At 40.7% G+C, this 27,949-nt stretch overlaps 1 protein-coding gene across 1 annotated transcript in view; it reads left to right on the top strand.

Moving 5' to 3' along the window:
* The window catches only part of LOC124290676, a 59,062-nt gene that overhangs the window by 12,967 nt on the left and 18,146 nt on the right, over positions 1–27,949 (top strand). The window contains 16 exon segments of the mRNA XM_046727476.1: positions 2,785–2,926; positions 6,024–6,140; positions 14,180–14,252; positions 14,255–14,374; positions 15,509–15,638; positions 18,236–18,347; positions 18,480–18,676; positions 19,167–19,356; positions 20,352–20,429; positions 21,073–21,233; positions 21,740–21,911; positions 22,106–22,351; positions 22,824–22,960; positions 23,994–24,072; positions 24,387–24,542; positions 26,582–26,680. Coding sequence (XP_046583432.1) covers positions 2,785–2,926; positions 6,024–6,140; positions 14,180–14,252; positions 14,255–14,374; positions 15,509–15,638; positions 18,236–18,347; positions 18,480–18,676; positions 19,167–19,356; positions 20,352–20,429; positions 21,073–21,233; positions 21,740–21,911; positions 22,106–22,351; positions 22,824–22,960; positions 23,994–24,072; positions 24,387–24,542; positions 26,582–26,680 — 2,209 coding nt within the window.

Genomic DNA, 27,949 nt, shown 5'->3' on the forward strand with positions numbered 1-27,949 from the left:
CATGTCACAAATGGAAAAAATTGCCATAGTTTTTGCTTCTTTTCGTGGTTTATCTGGACATTATAAATGTAAGCTTGCATTTTCATTCAAATATAATTTTATTTAAGTTGTAGTTGTATTATTTGAATAATATTATAAAAATAAACTTCATATTTATCAACAGTAGGATTAGATCTTTTAAATGGTGTATGGGATGTAGTAGCAATAACGTTTTACAAGCTTATAATTTCCTTCACAAATATAGGCTTCATCTATGACCTCAGAGTCTCTGGGAACTCGGTGTCATGGCAGTAAATGCCTCTGGTTGACTGGTGTTGAAAGAGTTAAACAACAAATTTGTTCTTCACCATCTTTGTCACTTTGTGGTAAGTTGTGGCCTGTCAAGCAGAAAATTGTTTTATTCCACATGAGGATATGCTTTTTCAGTCGCTTGTTGTCGTCCTGTATACTATCTTCTAAAAAAAGATGTGAAACCCTACTGACTACAATAGAGTATTGAACTGGAAATATATGTAAATCATTTGGTATCCATGGTGACTGACTGGTTGCTGTAGTTACTGGTTACTATTGAGTATTTATTTGACGCGAGGGATTATACTCAGCGGTGTATACTTATGGGATGTGTGAGTTAATTGGTAGTGAATTAATTTACCGAACATTTTCCACCAGGACGATGCTTCATAGATATATTTTGCTGGATCAGTTGACATAACTGTCTAGAATATGGTGTATCTGACTTTGCAAAAATGTTACTAAGGTGCTGTGGGATTCGAAAGGAACATGTAATCCATGGGATACCAATTAGCCCTTGTCTTGGTAATCGGAGCATGCTTTACAGATCATTAGGTATTACAGCTAATTGCAGACATGGAAGAATTTCTAATTTGTGACATTTTCAGTATTAGGACTCCTAAGACTTTGGTTGGACAACAATCAGTGGATGTCTTTTTTATGAATTTAAAATAAGTACAAGGCAGGAGGAATTTTATTGACTTGTTCATTATGTATTTGTGAAAGAACTGTCAACTAACACAATTCGTATCTTGACTTGAGAGGCATTCTGGATGAAAATCTGTAATCTTGTGTATCTTTTCATGTGTGAGCACAAAAAAGGTAGTTGTCTGCAATTGACATTTCTGGCAGTCAGAACCACATAACAGTTTTGTGTTTAACAGTAGACCTGAAGCTCCACACCTGGGGATCACCGATAGTCCTACATATGATGTAGATGTTTTGGATGATCCACCACAATGACCTGCATGATTCAAAGTTTTCGCCACTTTCAATTACTTAGAGAATCCCACCAGCCTGAGACAGGATATGCCTAATAATGTTACTTACAAAGCTTTATCTTATCAAACTCTGAGTTAAAATGGTTTTCCCAGCTGAACTCCAAAAGTATCGACTGCTTAACGCTCAGAATAGCTACGACTCTGCCAGATGCTTGCAATGCTGGTGTTACCATTGTACGTAATTCTCAACATTACACGACTGTCTGTTGGCGCTAAGGTCATTCAGGAGAAATACATGTGTTTATATTGGTCTGCTAACAAAATAAACCATCATGCTGTTGTATGGCCATTTTCATTGCTCTGGACATCTTTCTTATGTTCACCAAGGGGCATGGGGCCTTGGGGTGACTCTCGGCAGCAAAACTGATATCCACTGCAGTTCAACTCAAAAATAACTACCGCGGAAGAGTAAATAGCTACAAATGTTAAGGGGATGTTTATTACCTGCTTGAAAAGTTTATTTGTAGTAGCAATGGAGAGTTTTGATATACATCAGTATGTAGACGGGTGTTAGTACAGAGTAAGGCTGAGTGTGTTCTTGTACAGGAGAGCTACTGGTGGTTAGAACTGGTGTTGGTTACTAAGTGATTGATGTGTCTGTGGAGCTATAGGTTACACAGAAACAACTGGTGGAGGGTAAGCGAGTTTGTCAGACAGGAAAACTGACACTATGACTGTCTTGTTCATCAAACTGGGGGCAGTTTCTTTCCCATGATTTGTAAGCAAGGACTATCCTAAAAACATTTGGTCTTAATGAGGCATGATTTGTGGGTGTAAAAATTTATATGTTGAGTTGTCCCCCCTACTGATGCAAGGATCTGCAGGTTGTTAGTTTGGAATCTAACTGCATTGCCATGACTATTATCCTTCATCTGTTTGTAACTATTACCAAAATGTCAATGTCTATGAGTTATCACTTGTGGCTTTCCTCGTCAATTAAGTTATGCCTTCATAATATACCTGAAATAACTTTCAAAGTGGAAATAAATCTAATAACTCAGGCAATACCTCTTCCATGAATATTTTTGCACTGTTTATTTGTTTTCTGCTGAAACATTCCTGGTATCTTAAACACATATTTCATCTTCCACCTTGTACTTCCCGCATGCAATGTGAGGTCCCATGGCACAGTTTGTGTGTCTGTCCATTGGAATTGATCCTTGGCAACCCGTGGCATAAAGATGGAATTGTTGCTCATGATATCACTCTCTGGTTAGACCTATCCTTTCCAAATAGTGGACAGGTCGTTCCACAACAAGATGCTGCTGATCACTGGATTGTCTGGTTCAGACTCGATTATCTACAGACCACTGCCATATAGCTGGAATATTGCCGAGTGCGGTGTAAAACTAAACTCACTCACTCACTCCACAAGAATAAGGAATAACATGACATTAAATCAAAAACATCCATACATGTCAAGCTTTAGAGTTTCAGATGTTGAAGTTAACAATCTGACCGGCCATGCTAACCTGTGTTTGTTTCTCTTCAGGGAGGAGGAAGCCATTAAGATAGACGGACTAAATGTTGCTCAAATGAAAGAGCTGCGCGAGCAGTCGGAGAAGTTTGAATTCCAAGCGGAGGTTGATCGTATGATGAAACTCATCATCAACTCCCTCTACAAAAACAAAGAAGTAAGTTGGTTTTTTGTACTTAGGATCATGGTTTTCTCTTTGACACAGATTTGGGAGTCGGGTGTTATGAAACGTGTTGCTCATGGTGCTCTTTAAGATAATTCTCAGTGCATCCCTCAGACAGACATGTCAGTCCTCGTGAGGGCCACTGTAGACATGGGGATTGGGTGCCCACAATGGCAGCTATGTAAAGGATGCTGGCAACTGACCCTGATCTTGTGCATTGCACTGCAGTGATACTGCTTAAAGATTAAAGTGGTGTAAATCAAAAATACTTCTCATGGACAAATACCCTTGATACCACTGGTCAAGGGGTCACACACCCACATTGGCCCTCAGCTGTTGGGAAACCCTTGTCACTGGGTTTGATTCTGGTTCTACAAAACATTGAAAGGTGATAAACTGCTATGGTCGGCTATTACTAAAATGGGTATGGTCGGCTATTACTAAAATGCTATGAAATGTGAAACTGCTATGGTTGGCTATTACTAAAATGTGAAACTGCTATGGTGCTATTACTAAAATGTGAAACTGCTATGGTCGGCTATTACTAAAATGAGGGGTGGTGGGGTAGCCTGGTGGTTAAAACTTTACTCGTCACACCATAAACTCAGGTTCGATTCCCCCATCATGGGTACACTGTGATATTGCTGGAATATTACTAAAAGTGACAAAACCTCACCCATGCACTGTTACCAAGATGATGTAAAATTAAAACCCAATATCTCTTTCATCCTCCTTGCTTTAGCTACTGTTCCAACATAAACCTGGCACCATGAAATACTATTGATGACAGTGTTGAAACCAGGCATCAGTTATAGGACAATAAAATACTGCTTTCTGTGGTTGTAAAAGCTTGACACTGTTTGCAAGAACAATACAGAGTCATAAAAAAATAGCCTCACATTTAGAATATTTCAGACTGTCCATGATCACTGAACACATATCTGTCCAAACAATCACACAAATTGACGTCTGCTTGCATTAATTAACTCCAATTGCCGATAATTAGGCATGAAAGAAGAGCACACCCGCATAGAAATTCTTTCTGCCTGATGTACCTCTACAAATTTTCCAGGAAATGATTTTCTTGACAACCAGATTTACTGCCAAACATTACTGAACTTGTGACGGATAACTCACTGAGATGATTCTGAAAAAACATAATTGTTGGAAGCAGAAGCATCTTGTCTTAAGGCAAAGGTTAAAATCTTTACCCAGTATTTGTCTTTGAGGTCAGTTCTTGATTGCCCAGTCAAGAGCAATGCTGCTTGCAGATGCTTCGTCCTGACTTCTGACACTGTTTTGGTAATGACGTCTGCTGCAGCACACATTCCGATGATGGAATTCCTAATTACTGAATGCTACTGTTTTGACTTGCTATAATTTGCTTCAATTCTTGAATGAGATCAAGTATATACAGATATCAGAATGTAGATGTTCGCGTCTGTTTCACTACCTACTAGGCTCTGTTTTGGAATGCCAGACATTTTGTAAGAAAGTTGTATTATTAGCTAGAGTCAAGGAGAGTATATGCAAGCATTACATTTGATACTTTTGCTGAATTTTTTCACAAACAGTATTGCAGCAAAACCATGGTAACTGCTAAGTCAGTTGTCTAATGCATTATCTGTTGGCTAAGATACTAAACAAATAAAGTTGGGATCATGAATATTTTAGGGGATATTTTTGTTGTAAGACTTTTGCTACAATGTTAGAAAAATATCCATTCATATTTTCATGATACCCAATCTTTTATTCATTGCTCCTTTCTACTAAACTGCTGACTTAGCATTATATTATTTAACAGATTCAGGAAATGGTTTGGGATTCCACTCTTTATGTACAACATAACGCAGGTTTTATTTCTACGAAATATACTTGCCCTGACCATTTTATCAGTCTCTTATGAAACATTTTGTGTGGCAAAGTAAGTTTCATATTTTCATCATGCACATTCCTCGAGGACGTTGATAAGCAGACAGGAACACCTGTCAGATTAATGTATGGAGGTGCATGCATGGTTGGAACGTGCTTCTCATTCTGATAAACACTGGAGTTGATCACGTAAACTTTGATAAACACTTTGCACTTAATCAATACCGTTTATTGTTTTGTTTATTGTATCATGTGTTTATTAAATACATTTAAAATATAAGCAGAGGTACTTATAAACTTGCTCTAAAATCGAGGGCTCATAAACATTCTTCAGTCATTTACGCATAATTTACAGTAACCATGGTAACAATTATAATTGTATTTTTATGAGGTGATTTAGGTTGCTTGGGATACAGCAATTTTGTGGGTGAGGCAAATCCTTGGTGTTTATACATGCAGTCTAAATGTGTTTTGCTTTCAAATTATTATATCATCAAAACGGTAAATTGTACCTCTAAAGGAAATATTAGGTATTTGGACATCATTACATTCTAAACACAGTTAACTACACAAACAGCAATATTTCTTAGTTTTTTCAAGGTTTATTTGAGAAAAAGGCTGAGAAAAGAAATGGTTAAGACCATGAACAGTACCTAGGAGATAAATTTGAATCTTGTCCAGTCCTGACATGTCATCGTATCCCAATTGCATAGATCGATGCTCATGCTGTTGATCACTGGGTTGGTTAGACCATACTTGATTATTTGCAGACTGCCGCCATGTGGCTGTAATATTGCTGAGTGAGGCGTTAAACAATAGAGGTGTGACGATACGGAAATGTCACGATACAATACGTATCGCGATATCTTGGAATGATACAATTCGATTCGATGTATATCACGATATGCTATCTTTAAAAAAGTATATTTTGATAGCAAGTAACAGTGTAAATTTTTACAAAACCGTCAATTTCTAGTGAACATTTAACAATTTGTCAACGATTCATATCACGATACGAACAATAGTATCGATATATTTATCGTCAGATACAGTATCACGATTATCGATACTACGATATATCGTCACAGCTCTATTAAACAATAAAAACCTGTCCTGACTCACTGCTGACTAAGTATTTCATGCTATAAATGTGTAAGTGGCAACTAGTCAGCGTGACTACACGCTTTACGGTTTCTTAACACTATGCCTGTGTTTTCAGATTTTCTTGAGAGAGTTGATCTCCAACGCCTCTGATGCCCTGGACAAGATACGGTTCCTGGCACTCACAGACACCAGCGCACTATCAGCCACAGATGAACTGTCGATAAAGATAAAAGTAAGTACTAAAGAAGATTCATGTTGAGTATAGACAACATTCTGAGTGTGGAGGTAGGGTAGTCGAGTGGTTAAAGCGTTCTGTCGTCACGCCAAACACCCATTTCTGGTGTCTCCCGCTATGATATTGCTGAAATATTGTTAAAAGCAGCGTAAAAGTGTGGGAACATTTTGACACCTGTCATGACTACTGATTTATTTCAGGTGAATTTGTTTATGGACACTTGGGGTGGTGGGGTAGCCTTGTGGATAAAACGATCGTTCGTCACACTGGGTCACACCGGGTTCTATTCCCACATGGGCACAGTGTGTGAAGCCTATTTCCGGTGTCCCACGCTGTGATATTGCTGGAATATTGCTAAAAGCGACATAAAACCATACTCACTCACTCACTTATGGACACCTACGATATGTCAATTAATAAAAAAAAATTCTTAAATGTTCAAATACAAATCTACAACTTTAAGTGAATGTTATACATAGTTTTTTTTGTGTTGTCCATAAGAAATCTTCCACATTAGATAAGACATTGTTATTTTAGTCCTGAATAAACTATTATTTTGATTAATCTCATTAAAACCCAATTAGTTTGAGGCATCTGGCAACAGGATATGAATATCTGATCGACAGCCAACCTGGCAAGTTGAGAAACTGACACGTCTGCCTTCAGTCGAGGGTGTAAGCAGAACTGCAGATGCCTGTCCATACTTTCAGTGAACTCCTTTTATTCTGAAACAGTCTATTTCCTCACTCTTTTCTTGTAATATGTATCTCATAATCATGGGAACCTGCTTCTTCAGCTGGAAATATTCATTTTAAGATGCTATTTGATGCCCAGAGTTGCAAGGCATGTGTTTGAGAGATAGGATAGCCTGGTTGCCAGCCATCCTGCTAAGTGTTGCTATAGACAGTGGAGGGTGCATGTTATGAGAGAGGGATGTAAACATGCAATCTGCTGAATCTTCATGTGGATGGGTGCCAGGCCAGGACTGTCGCCATGTTGATTTGTGCTTGGCAGGTTTCTGCTTAGGAGTCTCTTCAAGAGAAGAGGACTTATTTCTGCAGCACTGCTCAGATTGACATGAGTAATAGATAAGCTGCTATTAGATATGCCACTTCTGTACCAGTGTTGTGCAACTTAACAGGTGAAAGTTATAGTCTTTGTCATAAAAGTTAGGAGATTCATAGATTTGAATATCCTAGCAGCAAAGTTCAAGGACACCCTTTACTTCTGCAAAGGAAACCTTTTAGAAGGTGGCAGATCCTTCATGTTTAGGGGCAAAAGCTATTTGTCTTTGTGATTCTGAGGTTGAACAATAAAGTGTTTAGTGTGTGACCCGAATAGGGTAGGTTGTTGCTCTATCAACCACTTGTTTGCCACCCCAAGGTCAATTATTGGCAGGCTGACGTGACACTACCTGTGATATTTTTTACTGTTACATCAAACAAGTTCACTCAACCTTGTCAGAGTCTCAATCACTGACCCGTGAAGGTCCGGGTTAGAATGTGCTTTCAGTAACCCATGCTTGTTGTAAGAGGCGACTAACGGGATCGGGTGGTCAGGCTCGCTGACTTGGTTGACACATGTCATTGGTTCCCAATTGCGCAGATCAATGCTCATGTTGATCACTGGATTGTCTGGTCCAGACTCGATTATTTACAGACCGCCGCCATATAGCTGGAATATTGCTGAGTGCAACGTAAAACTAAACTCACTCACTCACTCTCACTCATTCATTTATCACAATGTGTCTTAAGCTGGCCTTGGCCATTATTGCCAGCTGAGTCGGCCATGCAGGACTCCAGCCAAAGGTTGCACTGTGTTCTGTATTCATCATGGCAGCACTGACTCCTTACCATCCACGACCTGATTCACTGTGTTCCAACCCAGAATACCCACGCCTGTACTTGCTGTAGGTGTATGCACTGTACGCTAGTTCAGCTAATTGTGTGTGCAGGGATCGTGTTGCTTATTTAGGATTCTTTTTGAAATGGAGACAAAGTATATTAGCAAAGCTTACATTGCAATGCGTTTGAAATAGATATATGATAACATAGCAGATCCCTATAATTAGGAACAGTACTTTTATTTCATGAGTTTATATTATCTCCCTTTCGCAGGTGAATCACAACGCTGAATCATTTGTTCTTAAATATCAGAAGCATGTCGGCTAAGGGGTTCAGTGCAGATTCTGCTATTTATGTCAAGTCAGAAAATACTAGAGAATCTGCGTAAACTGTTTCTTGAACATTTCTGTTATTACAAGACAAATCTTATGGATAACAACTTCTTGATTTATTTTTTTTACGTTTCTGGGCTAGTTCTTGCCCCTTCTTCACGTTGTGTAAAATAAATCAAGAAGTTGTTACCCATAAGATTTGTCTTGTATTACTGCACTAACTTCTAAATGCCTTTTGAAGAATTACATTTCTGTTATTCACATGTATTTACATCAGTATACCTGATGCCAGTATACAGTTTACCTGATGCCACTATACAGTTTACCTGATGCCACTATACAGTATACCTGACAACTATATGCTTTGTTGTGTTACCATTCAGGAATTGTAAATTGATATATTCTGGGAGCCGTACCATGATACAATGGTGTTTATGCAGATTCTCTAGTATTTCCAGTTTGGCTATAAATAGCAGAATCTTCACAGTTCCACCGAGCTGGTGTTTCTCTCTACAGTATCCCATCTTCACTGTCTGAGATTAAGAAAACAATGATTCCGGGTTCTGATATACTACAGAAAGGAGATAATAACTTATGAAATATGCATACAGTATAGGTATATCGCACCCATGTTATTGGGATACGTATCATCGCTGCTTCATTGGGAAGGTAAATGTTTTTCTTGTAAACACTATGTGCAGTGAGTGAAATTTGGGTATGATGCAGGAATTTTGTAGACTACTGTGCAAAGGGCCTATTTTCTTAATAGATGTAAAATCTGGAATGATTTGTTTCAGTGCAGACTTATCAGCATTGGAGATAAATGTCACCTTGACTTACCACCAAGTCTGTTGATTGATGCCAGAACTGGCTCATGATATGGTTAATGAAATGTTATTGGCGCCTGTTATCATGTCATGATTTATGGTAGACAAGGTTGCTCTTGTCACAGAAATGGCCAAAGCATGACTCAAGCCTTATTGGCATAATTAGAATCCACATTTAGATTTCTTATTAGTTAACCTCATCTTTCTTTCCATAACCAGCCCAAATGTTTAGATGGAGCAACATTTTGGTCTTGTTACCGGAGCACTTAATACATTCTGCCTTTGAGGGAAAGCACCTGTGCCATTTGCTGAGGGTTTGTTCTAAGGTCTTGGGTGTACTCTTACCTGTGCTGAAAGATGCTGTGCTATGGATATAGGCTGCTTTCCAGGTGTTGCACAGAGTTGTCTGACCTTTTCACGGTCATTCTGTCACGAGGGGGAGCCACTTGTTCCATCGGGGCTCAATTTGTCATTATTCTAGTTCAGATATATTCCAGTTTGTTGTTGCAGCTGTGTCAGGTTGGAGTACATCTGTATAATTTTTTATTTTAAGGTTTAGATGTGGATAAATGTTTCTTCAAAATAAAAGCTACACCGAAATGTCGGCATGTTGATAAACACTATTGGAATTAAATCCTGCCAGTTCTCATGAGGAAAGGGATTTGTGGCATATCTAAGTGGTTAAATCAGTGGTTGTTGATATTAGAGACCTAAGCTGGATTACTCATGTTGGCCACAGAATTCAAAATACCTTTTTCAGCAATGCAGCATTGTGACTGAAACAAATTGTATACATACTGGTCAACGACCCCTTCTTTCCGACCACCTTCTTTCAGACAACTTGAATTTTAATTGTGCTTTCATTTGTGACATTCGGTATTATGGGCACCCTACATGTACATACGGAAAAGACCGCCTCCGTGGTATAGTAGTTAGAGCGTCCGCCCGGAGAGTGGAAGGTCGCGGGTTCGATCCCCGACCGCATCATACCAAAAGACGTTAAAATTTGGTACTTGTTGGTCCCTGTCTGGTGCTCGGCAATAATGGGTACAACAAGGACTGGTCGGCTCGGAGTCAGTATAATGTGTCTGAGTGGGGTATTCTTGCTTCACTGCGGCATGGTATCTCAGTGGGCTAGCACTGTAAAACCAGCTTCAGTCTGGGCTAGTACAAGCAGCCGCACATACACATACACCGCATGCACGTCGTCATATAAGCGAAGTATTCTCAAGCCCAGACGTTAAACCCAATTTCACCTCACCTCACATACGGAAAAAAATGAAAATGTTCATGTTCGAAAAGTTATGAATAGTGATGTGAGCAATATGATATGATAAGCACTGAATCTGAGAATTCAACATAGCAACTACTTTCTGGATTCCCTCCATTATATGCCAAGACTATTGGAAAACACCAAGTTTGTATGTCTTAAATATGGAATTACAAATCCTTAAAAACTGGCTCTGTCATTTAGAAAATGAATTTAATAAAATCACTTGTTTACAAAATATTTCATTTCGAAATGCTTTTATTGTAAATATTTTTGACTGAATATTTAAGGTTAGGAAAACAGTATTTTGATAACAGAAGTGACCATGTTATAGGTTTCAGTAGCAACCGTCTGGCCAGGTAATAAACTAACTGAAGATAGCATCAACTGCTCCCTCCTCACCTTGTAATGTATCCCTATGCAGCAGACAGGAACCCAGTTTGAAAAATGCTATCTCCCTCACAGCTAGCTATAATTAACTTTGTACATATGGCACACTCTGCTGGCTATGCATGGAACGACCAGAAAATACTTAAACAGTGTTGGAATATACATTATATAGCTGAAGAAATTTTCTGCTAAACTGACACCACATTGTCCATAATGATCATCCAGATGTCTTTTATGGCAGATTGTTTATCGTGTTTATTGCCGATTCTTGTAATAAAGCGTTCTGTGTAAATATTTCCTGCCTAGATTGTGGGTGGGTACGTATATTACTCGAGATAAAAGGGTATGTTGTTTGATATTATGCCCAGAAAAAAAGAAAAGCAAGTCTGTCTGTGGAATGATGCTTCTGTTTTGGAACTGTTTCAATAATCTGTTGATTGAACCACACCATATGGTCCATGTAGGATGGCGACATGGAAATTAATTATTTCCTTACTGTGGCCATGACATAGATTGATTCTGTACTAGAGTTGAAAATGAGGCTTTATCACGCTGAGGGAGTTCTGTTTATAGATAACAAATTTATTTTTGTGTTCTTGAAGTTGCCTCTTTTTAAGTTGATCGTTTCCTGTCCTTTTCATTCATAAACCAATTTATTAAAATGGCCATGTTTTTGTGTATGTCTGGAGAAGGTCCCAGTATCCCTTACTAAAGAGGATTGGTTGAATATGTAGTCATGTGACCGGGCTGATTGTTGCTCATGCTATTAACCACTGGTTTGTCTGCCAATTGCTTTCCTAGTCAACATTCAGTCTTTTATTACATCCATGATGTACCTGAGGTGATAAGTTTTCTCTTCGTGTAGGGAGGTGGGGTAGCTTAGTGGTTGAAGCATTCACTCGTCATGCTCAAAACCCAGGTTTGATTCCCCACATGGGTGCAAAGTGTGAAGCCCATTGCCAGTGTCCCCACTGTAGCCCATTGCCAGTGTCCCCCACTGTAATATTGCTAGAATATTGCTAAAAGCGGCCTAAAAACATACTCACTCACCTTCTTGGTATCTCATGCTTTTTATAACTGGAGACAGATATGGGGATCAGGTGGCCAGTTGACTGCTGAGTATGAACACTACCACTATTTCTGAATCAACATTTATTCTCGTTAAATATATGGCACATGATATATGTCAGATATATATTTGTTTACTGTTTCTTCATGCACAACTGATAAGTCTCCTGCCTTCACCAAGAAGTCGGGGCTGTGGGGTAGCCTAGTTGTTAAAGCGTTGGCTCGTTACGCCGAAGACCTGGGTACAATGTGTGAAGCCCATTTCTGGTGGCCCCCTGCCGTGATGTTGCTGGAATATTGCTAAAAGCGGCGTAAAACCAAACTCAGTCAGTCAAGTCAAAGAAGTCAATTTCACTAATGTAGTAGGCTGTGGTCTAAAACATTGTAATTCGCTGTAAAGAATTGCCTCCCTTAGTGTACAAGGATCTGCTAATCTTTGGTCAAGATCCAAGATTTACCCTTATGAACTTTTTGTCAGCACCATTACCATCCTCGTGAGTTTTTCCAAAGTGGCAACAACCTGAATCACTCTAATCCCAATATTAATCTGTTAATGATAAACCTGTTACCAACTCCACTGGACGCGACTCCTAAAGTTGCTTCCGTGTCGGAAAGAAGAATTACCTGGATGATCTCATCCTTACCAGTAATACTTTTGGAATTAACCTGTCCTCTTAAACATTCCATAATAGCTTCTTACTAATCAACGTGAAGGTCGTGAATGATCTGTGTAATACACAATGTATATGACCAGGTGGATCTGACTGGAGCCGAACATCCCAAGATGCACCAGCTGCAGTGAATCGTGAAATCAGGGGCACACTCCAGCTGTAATTAGTTACACATGCTGCGATTAGTTCACACATGCTTCCTGGTTTCTGACTGGCATCCATATTGCTCTTGCTGTCAGTGAACTCTGTAAATATGGCACTTGGATGGGATTTGCAGTGGAGTTGAAATGACCCTTTGTTTGGCTTAGAAAGCTTAATTGGGTATTGGGTGGTCACACATGCTTACATGAGGTCCCAGGAAGGGATTGAGGTGGAGTTGTAAATGCCATTTGCTTATTTCAAGTAGTGCTTCTATGGTAAAGGATGGTACTACATAATTGAAAAGTGTACGCAGCATGGTAAACTCATCAATGACTTTTGTACATGGAAGTGATAGAAAGATTAGACATAAGCATGATAAGTAACATGAAAACACTGTATGATATTCAAAATCATTTACAATATATTTTTAAGCCAAGCATTGTGTTCAAAGAAAACATGTATGTAAACATGATAAAACTCTCCTTTTTTTATACCAAGCCCAGTGAGACCGCCTCCGTGGTGTAGTGGTTAGAGCGTCCGACCAGAGAGTGGAAGGTCGCGGGTTCGATCCCGACCGCGTCATACCAAAAGACGTTAAAATATGGTACTTGTTGGTCGCTGCCTGGCGCTCGGCGTTAATGGGTACAACAAGGACTGGTCGGCTCGGAGTCAGTATAATGTGTCTGAGTGGGGTATTCATGCTTCACTGCGGCATGGTATCTCCGTGGGCTAGCACTATAAAACCAGCTTCAGTCTGGGCTAGTACAAGCAGCCGCACATACACATATACACACATGCACGTCGTCATATGAGCGAAATATTCTCAAGCCCGACGTTAAACCCAATTTCACCTCGCCTCACCTCATCAATGACTTTTGTACAGGGAAGTGATAAAAAGACTAGACATAAGCATGATAAGTAACATGAAAACACTGTATGATATTCAAAATCATTTACAATATATTTTTAAGTCAAGCTTTGTGTTCAAAGAAAACATGTTTGTAAACGTGATGAAACTCTCCTATTTTGATACCAAGGCAGTTAGCCCACAGGTTAAAGTGTTTAATGTGTTTAAAGGCCCAGGTTTGATTCCCCACCATGGGTTCAGTGTGGGAAGCCTATTTCTGGTGTCCCCATACGTGATGTTGGAATATTGCTGAAACCTTTCTCTCTCACTTTTTAGTATCGTCTTTCAAATCTGTAATATGTGTTAGAATTTTGCAGAGGCATAGCAGGATTGGGTAGTCAGACTCACGGCTGGTTGATGCGTGTCGTCATATCCAAATTGTGTAGATCGATCCTCATGATTTCAAACACTGGATAGTCTTGTCCAAACTTAGATGGCCATACTACAGCTGGTAATACCGAGTGCTGGGTTTAAAGCTTGGATTGATGAGTGCTGCTTCAAATAGCAAAGAAACAAATTATCTTTAAATGTATCAGAATTCGAGATCTTGATTCTCAGACTAATGGCAGATATTTTTTCTTTGTAGGCCGACAAGGACAACCATGTTCTCCACATAACAGACACTGGTATTGGAATGACCAAGGATGATCTGGTCAAGAATCTGGAACTATTGCCAAATCGGGAACGAGTGACTTCTTGGCCAAACTGGGAGATGCGTCGGCAACTGAGAGCAGTGATCTGATTGGACAGTTTGGTGTCGGATTCTACTCATCCTTCCTGGGTAGGCAGATATGTTATATAATACTTTTTTTGTGTGTGTCTAAAGTAATGCCTGGAATTGCAGTCACAAGGACTTGCAGATTCATGAATTTTGAAAAATGTATCCCTTACTCCAGTACTTCCGCAAAACCATAACCATAGGAACACAGATCTATCCTTTCATTCACCATCTACATCCATTATAAGTGCTGCAGCCAGACTGCGTAATTGCGGGATTCCCGCTAATTGTACCTATCTTGGCGCGCTTTATTATAAATGTATGTGCCAACAATGGCACAAATTTGTAATTTATGATGCGTTTTTATATATCAGACGCGTAATTAATTTTAAAATACGACTATTCATTGAAGCAATGTCAAACGTTAGGAAATCAAAATTAAAATATTAGAACTTCTGGAATTCAAAACAAGGCTTTCTAAGCTCTGCACATTGCTACTATGTCTATTTGCATACGAAACTGTAATGTGAATTGCTGTAAGGAGCTCATATTTGAATTGTCTGTCGTTGAATCACAGAACTTAGTAAACAATGTGAGTAGAACAATTGTGTTTATAGTATTTATACTAGAAGCAGACCCATGAAGATCCGGGGTAGAATAGGTCTTCAGCAACCGATGCTTGGCACAAAAGGCGACTATGCTTGTCGTGAGAGGCGACTAACAGGATCGGGTCCCAATTGGCGCAGATCGATGCTCATGCTGTTGATCACTGGATTTTCTGGTCTAGACTCTATTATTTACAGACCGCCGCCATATAGCTGGAATATTGCTGAGTGCGGCGTAAAACTAAACTCACTCACTCACTCACTACTAGAAGCATTTGATGATAACCATTATACTCAGTTTTGTCACTTTTGGTTATTGGCCCAAGTTTTGGAAAGGTAGGCGCAACTTCCAAAGAAATCCTGGCTGCAGCATTGCATTATGGGAGACCAACCTCCATATCGCTACCTGTTCCATTGATATGCTACAAGCATTTACACAATGTTTATATTGTCATATCACAGTAAGCCGTAGTGTAAATTGTATAACAGAGACGTAAGCACATGTGCTTGGGTCTTTCACCTGGCATACATAACGTTGCTGACCTTCCCCTTTGTTCCCCGTTTATTATTGACCTTGACCTTTGTTCCCCAGTTGCGGACCGCGTGGTGGTGACGTCCAAGAACAACGATGATGAGCAGTACATCTGGGAGTCTGATGCCCAGCAATTCAGCATTGCCAAGGATCCTCGTGGAAATACCCTCGGCAGAGGAACCACAGTTAGGTAAGACAATCTGTCACATAAGGAAAATGTTTGTGAAACAAGTCTTGGATACCTGTCCACATGCTATGGTTACCAACGTCATATTAAATTTAATGTTGTTTATATCTTCAATTTTTTTAATTATTTATTTGATTTGTTTATTTTCATCATTTGTTTCTTTTTCAACGATTTTCCCCCCATTCCATCAGGATTCTGCAGCCCTATCAGTCTCCAGTCTCACATGCTTGACCAAGCTCACTGAGTCTATGCCTCAAAAGCATGGGCGATTGCTCATGCTGTCAACCACGTGTTTGCCTTGAGTTTGCTCACCACATGTCACTGAATTATTCTCTTGTTAGCTCCTGGGTTCATCAAAAGTTTAGACTCACTAGTGTCAATGTAGCCTCTTACTTCAGTCAGCTGTCTTAAACTTGATTTTGCAAAATATTCCATTCAGTTTAAAGGTACTGTTTACACATGAACTAATGTATTGTAAAAACATTCGTAACGTTGACAAGATTATTGTCATGAGTTCAATAAATGATAGAAATCAGTGAAAATTGGCGAATTCTTAACAAAACTTTACACCAAAATGCAGCTTATCACATGAACGATATTTGCACATGCTATTCAGCAATTTGATGCATGATCCTCGTACAATTTGAGTTTGTGGAGTTAGTGGAGAAATTCATGTTCGATGTAACCATATATATATACATAAGATATAGTGAGTGCTTTAGGTGTGTCTAAACTTTGGATGGGTAGTATATGTGGTAAAATACCTATGACCTCTGTCACATTAAGCTGACAGTCTGTAATAACCAAACTACTTTATAAAACATCTTCCAGACAAACTCGACCCTCCCTTCCACCCCTTCTTTCTCTTGACCGCCTCCATGGTGTAGTGGTTAGAGCGTCCGCCCGGTGAGCGGAAGGTCGCGAGTTCGATCCCCGACCGCGTCATACCAAAAGACGTTAATATATGGTACTTGTTGGCCCCTGCCTGGCGGTCGGCAATAATGGGTACAACAAGGACTGGTCGGCTCGGAGTCAGTATAATGTGTCTGATTGGGGTATTCATGCTTCACTGCAGCATGGTATCTCAGTCGGCTAGCACTATAAAACCAGCTTAAGTCTAGGCTAGTACAAGCAGCCGCACATACACATACACACACATGCACGTCGTCATATGAGCGAAATATTCTCAAGCACCACGAGAAACCCAATTTCACCTTACCTCACCTTCTTTCTATTTGTCATCATATCGGTATTCAACAGGGAGGATATTCTAGTTGTTAAGCGTTTCGCTTGTCACACTGAGGACCCAGGCTCAATTCCCCACATGGGTACAATGTGTGAAGCCCATTTCTGGTGTACCCCCGCCGTGATATTGCTGGAATATTGCTAGAAGCTGTGTAAAACTTTTTGTTACCCTGCCTGGCAGTTGTCATTAAGGAGATAAATCCTGGACCGGTCAGCTCAGTCAGTAAATGTGCTTGTCATCAGTATACTGTGTCTGAGTGTGGTATCCATGTTAAACTGCACCATGGTATCTCATTCGGCTAGCACTATGAAACGGGGTGGTGTCATAGCCTAATGGTTAGAGTGTCCACTCATCATGCTGAAGAACCGGGTTTGATTCCCCACATGGGTACAATCTGTGAAGCCCATTTCTGGTGTACCCCGCCGTGAAATTTCTGGAATATTGCTTAAAGCAGCGTAAAACCTCACTCACTCACTCACTAAATATGAAACAGACTTTAGTCCAGATTAGCACAAGAAGCCATATGTACAACACTATATAAGTGAATAATATTGAACGAGACATTAAACCTTGTTTCACCTCACCACCAAGTTGTGTTCACCTGTGTGAGATTGCTGCCTGTACAGGGCTGCTCATCAGACACCTGTGTTTAGCAGTGAGTAGAGGCTGCTGGGGTGTATATAGGGAGGCTTGCTGTACCTGACATTTCCGTCCCTACCGGGGGAAACTGTTCTTTGATCTCATCTGATTCAGCTCATAGCTCACCTGTATATGAAATGTCAGCGTGGGAAGAACTGTTCTCTGATGTGATTTGCAAAGAGTTTAACATGATTGTTTTGTTCATTTTGATCCAATTGACATGTGAACTTGTGGTAGTGTATTTGGCATTGTGTCCTCACTATGGCACCATTTGTAGTATCATTCCCTCAGTATAGCACTGTCATATCATCACCTCAGTATAACACTGTCGTATCATCACCTCTGTATAGCACTGTCATATCATCACCTCAGTATAGCACTGTTGTATCAGCTCTGTATAAAACTGTCGTATCATCACCTCAATATAACACTGTCGTATCATCACCTCAGTATAGCACTGTCGTATCATCACCTCAGTATAGCACTGTCGTATCCTTCCCTCAGTATAGCACTGTCCTATCATCTCCCCTGTATAGCACTTTCGTATCACCACCTCTGTATAGCACTGTCGTATCATCTCCCCTGTATAGCACTGTCGTATGATTCCCTCAGTATAGCACTGTCGTATCATCTCCCTTGTATAGCACTGGTGTATAGCACCATAAGTTGAACTGTGTATGGTCCCAGCCTGTATTCTCCACTGTTTGTGTTGCAGTCTTCACCTGAAGGAAGAGGCCCACGACTTCCTGGAAGAGTACACTCTGAAGGAGATTGTCAGGAAGTACAGCCAGTTTATCACCTTCAACATCCATCTCTGGACCAGCAAGGTGGGTCCATCTAGAAGCCACTTGATCAATTGTCCAGTGTCTGTCAAATACTTCAAATATTTTTAAGATAATCCTGTAGGATGTTGCTCTGTCCAAGGGGTTAGTGTGTACAAGAATGTATATGTGTTTCAGACTGAGGAGGTTGATGAGCCTGTAGAGGAGGAGGAAGAGAAGAAGGAAGATGCTGATGCAGAGAAGAAGGAAGATGAGGATGAGGATGGCAAGGTGGAGGAGGATAAGGATGAAGATAAGCCTAAGACCAAGAAAGTCAGCAAGACTGTCTGGGACTGGGAACTCATGAACAGTGTTAAGCCCATCTGGACCAGGAAGTGAGTGGTTCACTAATTGACGTGGTGGTGGGGTTGACTAGTTGTTAAGGCGTTTCTTCTAAGCAGAAGACCCAGGTTTGATTCCCAACATGTATACATTGTGTGAGGCCCATTTCTGGTGTCGTCTGCCATGATATTGCTGTAATATTGCTAAAAGGAGCTTAAAACCATACTCACTCACTCTCTTCCTCGTGGTTGACAAGGCTTCGTATTGCTGATGAGATGGGGATATCGTATTGTTTGTATTATGTAAAGTGATGTTTAGTCGGTAGGGATCAACTACTTTATTCTTATAGACTGGGATGGGGTGGCCTGGTGATTAAAGTATTTTATTGTAAGGATGAAAATGTGATGATGGACTAAGAATGCAAAAAAAATATTCAGTTTTTGATATGAATTCCTATTTCAACATTTGAGAGCAGATACATTCAAATATTACCCACCTATCACAAGAAGGTATATACATGACGATGGTTTGTCTCTCCTGCAGAACTGGTGACATCGAGGACAGTGAATACAACGAGTTCTACAAGTCCATCAGCAAGGACTCCGATGACCCCATGGCTAGGACCCACTTCACAGCAGAAGGAGAGGTGACCTTCAAATCCATCTTGTATGTCCCCAAGGCCTCGCCATCAGACATGTTCCAGAACTACGGCAAGAGGCTGGAAGCCATTAAGGTGAGCACTTGCAGCTGAAACTTGACATGTTTACTGGAGGTAGTGGTTTGATTCCTGTCTACAAAGGTGGTGTGGTAGCCTAATGGTTAAAGTGTTGGCTCATCACGCCAAAGACCCGGGTTTGATTCCCCACATGGGTACAATGTGTGAAGTCCATATCTGGTGTCCCCCGCCGGGATATTGCTGGAATATTGCTAAAAGCAGTGTAAAACCATACTCACTCACAATTCCTGTCCACAAACCACCAGATTGTGTTACTTGTGTTTACCCAGCCTGGGGCTAGGCAACAAAGGGATATATCCTTCACTGGTGGTCTTGGAGTCAATCTGCTGTGTCTGAGTGAGTGTCTGTGGCATATTGGTTAAAACAGCATCTCAGTGGACTTACTGTAAATCCCGTAATTTCATCTCCAATCACTACTGACAGGAGGCGACCGCCTCCGTGGTGTAGTTGTTAGAGCGTCCGCCCGGAGAGTGGAAGGTCGCGGGTTCAATCCCCGACTGCGTCATACCAAAAGACGTTAAAATATGGTACTTGTTGGTCCCTGCCTGGCACTTGGCATTAATGGGTACAACAAGGACTGGTCGGCTCGGAGTCAGTATAATGTGTCTGAGTGGGGTATTCATGCTTCACTGCGGCATGGTATCTCAGCTTCAGTCTGGGTTAATACAAGCAGCCACACATACACATACACACGCTTGCATGTCGTCATATGAGCGAAATATTCTCAAGCGCGACGTTAAACCCAATTTCACCTCACCTCACTGACAGAAGGCGTGTGGAGTGATTTAAGTGAATGTTTTTTATTTGCACACCAATTTGGAAATGATTCAGCAAATATTCAGTATTAGCAAAATGTGAATCCAGTATATGTTGGTGAATCTTAGTTTACATGAAAGCACATATCCTGAAAAGCATCATGAAAGACTACCTGCTTTATGAGAGGCTTGTCTCCTTATGCTCATGCTTTAACCATAAAACAATCCTGGTTTCAGATGTACGTAAGACGTGTGTTTATCACCGATGACTTCGAAGACATGATGCCCAAGTACCTCTCATTCGTCCGTGGAGTGGTGAGTGTTGTTGACACTTCAATACACATAAATCAGATTATCACATTGTGCATATTTTAGTGATTAGTGATTAGTTTATATAACAGTCAATAAGACATTATGCAAGTCAGCAATGTTAACAGGTATTTTGCTGTTATTTGGTGTAAAACTCGAAATATCAGTCTCTTTAGCTGGTCTATACAAATACTTAATGTGTAAATTCTTAGTTTGATAATCAAGACTAAACTGGTATTGGCTGGTAACTAATCAGTACGAGGGACAGCTTCTCTCTCCATGTAGGAAACCAAAACATGCTTGACTTAAGTCTAACTTTGAGTCTGCTCCTAGAGTCTGAACCTAGTCTCTGAACCTCGAGTCTGAACCTAGTCTCTGAACCTCGAGTCTGAACCTAGTCTCTGAACCTCGAGTCTGAACCTAGTCTCTGAACCTCGAGTCTGAACCTAGTCTCTGAACCTCGAGTCTGAACCTAGTCTCTGAACCTCGAGTCTGAACCTCGAGTCTGAACCTCAGGTCTGAATCTCGAGTCTGAACCTCAGGTCTGAACCTCAGGTCTGAACCTCGAGTCTGAACCTCAAGTCTGAACTCCGAGAATGTACCTTGAACCAGACATAGTCTGTTACCATGGTTTCCTGTCTGTTTCCAGGTCGACTCTGATGACTTGCCCCTGAACGTGTCCCGAGAGACTCTGCAGCAACACAAGCTCCTGAAGGTCATCAAGAAGAAGCTGGTGAGGAAGACCCTGGACATGCTCAAGAAGATGACCAAGGATGACTACGATGCCTTCTGGAAGGAGTACAGCACCAAGTGAGTCTCCCTACTTACACGGGGTTCAGACACGACCACGATCCAAACAAAAGTAACCAGTACTAGTGATTCTGAGACTTGGTAGGGGAAACCATGAAATGTCGATCTCAAGGACTCCATTTTGTGTTCATTGTCAATACTTCATTGGTGTGTATAGACTGTTATTCCATCGCCCAAGAGCTAAAGAGGATTTGTGGTGTGATAGTGAGGCCTTGAAACAATGGTGCCCTACTTAGTGCATGAATTTTGTGTATCTTTGCCTGATTTTGTGTAGATAATATCTTGGTAACATTTTCAACCCTGATACATTATGTGCTTCAATGGAGAGTTTCATCTTCAAAGTGATTGGACAGAACCCAACGTATTTGTAACTTTGTGAACCAAATCCTGACAAAAAAAATGTGAAATTAGTGTAACACTCGTAAAAGATTATCCAAATGTGCCTTTTTTTAGCCTGAAGTTGCTTTAATTTGGTGTATTCCTAAAGCTCCTCTTTGCATTTTCAGCATCAAACTGGGTGTGATCGAAGACACCTCCAACCGTACCCGTCTTGCCAAGCTGCTGAGATTCGCCTCCTCCAACTCTGACACCGAGATGACATCACTGGCAACGTACATAGAACGGATGAAGGAGAAGCAGGACGCCATCTACTTCATCGCTGGAACCAGCAGGGATGAGGTCAGTTCATGTGGAAATCAAACACAGGTCACCCTTGAAGATCACAATGGTCACAATGTCTATTGTCAATCTGTATGATGTTAATTCTCTTGTCTGAATGTTGATCAGTTTAAGCTGTAATCATATAAACAATGGGTATGAAATGATATATGATTTGAATTATCAATAATGAAACAATTTTGACATGACTTCAGGTAACCAAGTCCCCCTTTGTGGAGCGTCTGCTGAAGCGTGGTTTCGAGGTTCTGTACCTGACAGAGCCTGTAGATGAGTACTGCATCCAGTCTCTGCCTGAATTCGAGGGCAAGAAGTTCCAGAATGTGGCTAAAGACGGCCTGAAGCTAGATGACTCGGAGAAGTCGAAGGAGAGGAAGGAAGAATTGGAGAAGGAATTCGAACCTCTTCTCACCTGGATGAAGGACGATGCTCTCAAGGATAAGGTGAGCTATACAGAAGCCCAGTTGCGCAGATCGATGCTCATGCTGTTGATCACTGAATTGTTTGGTCTAGACTTGATTATTTACAGACCGCTGTCATATAGCTGGAATATTGCTCACTCACTCCCTCACTCACTATACAGAAGCAAACTTCAATTGATACACAAGTGGGCATATTGTATGTCATGTCCAATTCATGTCCAATGGGGGGATGATGAGGTAGCCTTGAGGTTAATGTGTTCACTTGTCACATGAAGGCCCTGGTTCAATTCCCTACATGGGTACAATGTATGATCCCATTTCTGGTGTCCCGCTGTGATATTACTTGAATATTGCAAAAAGCTTTGTAAAACCAAACTCTCTGGGTGGCCCAGTTGTCTGAGGTGCTGTTTTGTTTCACTTATATGAAGCAGCTAAAGGTGTAAGCATTGCTTGTCTGTGTTCGAATATATCATGTCTGACTGCCTGTTTTCAGATTGAGAAGGCCACCGTGTCCGAGCGTCTGACCACATCCCCCTGTGCCCTGATCGCCAGTCAGTTCGGCTGGTCTGGCAACATGGAGAGAATCATGAGAGCCCAAGCCTACGCCAAAGCCAAGGACCCAACTCAGGAGTAAGTACACAACTAGACCTTGGAAGTCAATGCTTGTAAAACCAGTGAAGAATCGAAGTGGTCTTTGGCAACCCATATGCTTGTCATAAGAAGAACCTATGGGTCTTACTTCATGACTTTGATGCAAGTATGGATGCTCATTCAGGGATGGAAATAACTTTAAAATTGCTAGTGTACTCCAGTACAGTGGCACATGTAAAATCACTTGCCCTGATAAATTTTCCACTATACCGTCCGTTTTCTTGTTGATTTATTAAATAAACAAAATAATTAACGTTGGAAAGTCAACTGGACACCGGTACAGTGTGATATACAAATTTGCTTGCCCAACAGAAAAAAAAACACTCGACTCGGACGTCGGGCAATGGGTTATTTCCACTCCTGTCATGTCAGTCACTGGATTTTCAGGTTCAAGCTGATTATTTTCAAACTGTTGTCTCGTTGCTGGAATATTTCTGAGTGTGGTGTAAAAGACCAAACAATGATTGTGAAGGTCACGATAACTTGGGATTCATTTGTTCAATGACAATGACGACAGAAGAGGAACTTTCTCTGTGGTCAAAGGATCCTCTGCTTATGGGTTCAAATCCCAGATCCTCTACGGTCATTGGTTTGCCTGTACCATACCCATGCTCAGGTGTTGCACCAAAGTGATTAACATCTAAGACAATATAACCGTCTTGGTTTCAAGAATTTTATAGACCCATGAAGGTCCGGGTTAGAATATTGATCTTCAGTAACCCATGCTTGTCATAGGAGGTGACTAACGGGATTGGGTGGTCAGGCTCGCTGACTTGGTTGACACATGTCACCATATCCCGATTTGCGTAGGTCGATGTTCATGCTGTTGATCCCTGGATTGTCTGGTCCAGACACGATTATTTACAGACCTCCGCCATATAGCTGGAATATTGCTGAGTGCGGCGTAAAACTAAACTCACTCACTCGAGAATTTCATAAAATTTGATATGTTATATTTTCTTCAAGGCCTCGTTTCTGTGTGATGTAACTGTAACGTTTCTTGTTGTTACAGCTTCTATGCCAAGCAGAAGAAGACTCTGGAAGTCAACCCCCGCCATCCCTTGATCAAGGAGCTCAGACGCCGAGTCGAAGTGAGTCATTCTTACACTTGCACTGTAGCAGATCTATTATTCTGAATATGTAGGGCAGTATTTTTTAAGAAAACAAATTATTCCAAAATAACCTGGGGGGAAATCTGTCCGTCTTTTGTTGAAGAGAAATTAAAAATTCAGGTGTTTGACTCTCCATTCACAGAAGAGAATTCATGTTTTGGATACCATGACTGCTTCCCTTACTTACTTGATTTAGCTGGAACATTGCTGATGAATACTTCTGTTTTAATACTCTTTCCTCTTTTCATGATTAGGTCTGTTACGATTTCATCTTGATATTTTTGTCTCCACAGAGCAACAAGGATGATCAGACGGCAAAGGACCTGGCTGTTGTGATGTTCGAGACAGCAACCGTCCGATCTGGATATACTGTTCTGGATTCTGCCGGGTTTGCTGAGCGTGTGGAGCGCATGCTGCGACTCAGTCTGGACATTCCTCTCGATGCTGCGGTGAGTTGATGATGCTGTTGGTCTTCATCTCAGTTTCAGCTCAGATAAATCTGCAGGGGTGGAAATAACTTTCAAATTGATAGTGTACTCCGGTACAGTGGCACATATAAAGTCACTTGCCCTGATAATTTTTCCACTATACCGGCCGTTTTCTTGCTGATTTTTTAAATAAACAACATAATTAACATTGGAAAGTCAACTGGACACCGGTACAGTGTGAAATACAAATATGCTTGCCCGACAGACAAAAACACTCGACTCGGACGTCGGGCAATGGGTTATTTCCACCCCTGATCTGGTTTCAGATTTGCATGTTACTGAGTATGCAATCAGGCAATTTCAATGTAATTAATCCCCAGTTAATCATTTGGTGTTTGGATTTCTTCATCATTGGCAGGTCAGTAACACTGTCCAATCTGAAACAATCTGAATGTTATGGACATTGAAGAACTATTCAGGGTTAGATACGACCACAGGTCGTATTCAGAGGAATGTTTTTACATAAACAGCTAATCTGGAATTGATTCAAACAAATTGTTTCTACCCCTGCTTTGGTGCTCGTTCTGTTGTTCTCACCCATGCATAAGGGTCAGTGGGGTAGCCTAATGGTTAAAGCGTTCGCTCGTCACGCTGAAGACCAGGGTTCGATTCCCAACATGGGTACAATGTGTGAAACCCATTTCTCAATCACTCTCACGCATGCATACGAGGCTGCCATGATATCAAAGCAATATTGCTGACCTTTTAAGTTCACACATAAGACAATGTTCAATAAAATTAAATCCACAAAATTTGTAAATAATGGAACAAATCAAATTAATGTGAGTAAATAGTGTGCAAGTATTTTACTGAGTCGGATGATGCCTGGTGACTTGACATCTTAGGGGACGGGTGGTCGAGTTGTCTAATGTAGGGGGCAGTGTGGTAGCCTAATGATTAAAGCGTCCACACAAGACCCGGGTTCGATTCCCCACATGATGTGTGAAGCCCATTTCTATTGTCCCCCTGCCGTGATATTGCTGGAATGTTGCTTAAAGTGGTGTAAAACCAAACTCACTCACTCACTTGTCTAATGTGCAACAGTCTGTTCTGCAGAGTTGCACCCCTTGAGTATTCCAAAATCATGTGGTGCTGGGTTTGTCAGCACCATGCACATGAGCTTCAAATAATAATAATAATAGAACAGTTTATTACTGAGTCATGTTGTTTCAGAATATATACAACAGTAACATATATGTATGTAACAACCGGGCCTCACAAGGCCTAAGGACCGCCTCTGTGGTGTAGTGGTTAGAGTGTCCGTCCGGAGAGTGGAAGGTCGCGGGTTCGATCCCCGACAGCGTCATACCAAAAGACGTTAAAATATGGTACTTGTTGGTCCCTGCCTGGCGCTCGGCATTAATGGGTACAACAAGGACTGGTCGGCTCGGAGTCAGTATAATGTGTCTGAGTGGGGTATTCATGCTTCACTGCGGCTTGGTATCTCAGTGGGCTAGCACTATAAACCCAGCTTCAGTCTGGGCTAGTACAAGCAGCCGCACATACACATACGCATGCATGCATGTCGTCATATAAGCGAAGTATTCTCCAGCACGACGTTAAACACAATTTCACCTCACCTCATAAGGCCTAAAAGACACCACATGTAAAACATTACTATACATAGTGGAGAAGAAAAGAAAAAGAAAACAATTTATCAGACCCCCAGCTCTCTCGGTCAAGCATACAGACACATTCAAACTCCCTCAGTCAGACACACCGATTCACTCTAACAGACATACCAAAGTGGTAAATGTCTGAGACCTGCATTGCTTTGAGCTTTCCTCACGCATAACGCTGTCATTCCATGTCTACCTGGAATTCTGTTAAAAGTGGTTTTGAACCCAAAACATCGTGATATGATTATCAAAGGATTTCTGTATCAAAAGTTCTAAAAAAGTAAATGTTTTAAGAAAAATGATGACCAGATCTTTGTTAGTTTTTTTTTCTTAACCAAATCTTCCATGATTTCCTATGACCATAACTTTGATCTTCTCCAGATTGATGAGGAGCCAGAGGAAGAAGCCGAGGTTGCTGAAGAGGAGGAGGAAATAAACGCTGACGCTGATGACAAACCAGAAGAAAAAACAGAAGAAAAGGTAGGTTCAGCCTGGCATGACAACCTGTTACCTCACATCAGTCATGGTTACCATGGATACACAGCATTTTGACTCGTTTGTACAAAAGGAATGGATAGAAATGTCACATGTACTTATATGAATCTTCTAGATTTGTCAAACTAAACACAGAAAAATGTTTTCAAACAGTTCAAGATTCAACGTTTATCCCCAAGAAAATACTGAAGTATCAATTTCATAAGCTTGCAATATATTGTATCATTTGAAAAGCAAATGACAGAACTGTAAAACGTAATATGATATTTGAGTTACCATTAAGGGCTTTGTTATAATTGGAAAACAAAAACTTGTATATGTAGGGTACTTTTTCTTGAGAATTTTGGGTATATTTTCTTAAAGTACCAGAAACTGTTTGCATGAATGGTAACTAACCAATTTTTGTGCTGTGAGTATTTTATCCCAGCGTCCTTGCTTCTGCCTGTGTGTCCACCCATCAATTGCACTGCCATGATGATAGGTCTATATCCTAGTTTGGTCATGATGACGTTATCAGACTTAATGGCAGTTCGTGTGTGTTGTCGGTTCCTTGTCCAAATACAAATTTGAGATTGAAATTTACCAGCACTTCTAGATGTGACGAAACGTTTGGTTTGTTTTTTTTAGCTGCATCGAATTTTGATAATTTGCATGATCGCATGGTAAATGTTAAAACTAACTTTCGAAGAATTTCCTTCCGAAATTACTAAAATGATTGGATGTATTCTTAACGTCATGATAGCTTTTTCCAACTTATACCGACAACTCATGGACGTGTTGGCACATTCGGCACAGAAACAAGGACCGGGGCGAGATAAGATGGAAACCGATTTCTAACTCCCATATTTTTTGTCCCACAGACTGAAGATTCACACGATGAGCTTTGATCAGTGGAGTTCATAGACTTTTACACAATCATTTATCATCCATCTTCATTTTCTCATCTGTGTCAACATGGCTGCCGGGGACAGACGGCCTTTATCTTGGGTGTATCAGTGTGGACTAAATCGAATTCCTTTGGAGAACTCGCTTCCCTTGTCTTACCAACAACACATACTTGGGATGCTGATCGTGGTTACAAAATTTGGTGTTTCGTGTTTGCGTATGACTGACAACAAATCCTGTATATGACGTGTGTTTGTGGGGAGAAAAAGAATATATTTAAGATTTATGCCATACTCATTCATTGTAGTTGTTGCGTTGTCGATCGGGAATTATGGCAGACTGCTTGTTATGCCTTGTACAAAAAGCTCA

This window comes from Haliotis rubra, unplaced genomic scaffold (assembly GCF_003918875.1).
Source record: "Haliotis rubra isolate DU_JTF1 unplaced genomic scaffold, ASM391887v1 Scf1126, whole genome shotgun sequence".
In the NCBI taxonomy this organism is placed as follows: domain Eukaryota; kingdom Metazoa; phylum Mollusca; class Gastropoda; order Lepetellida; family Haliotidae; genus Haliotis; species Haliotis rubra.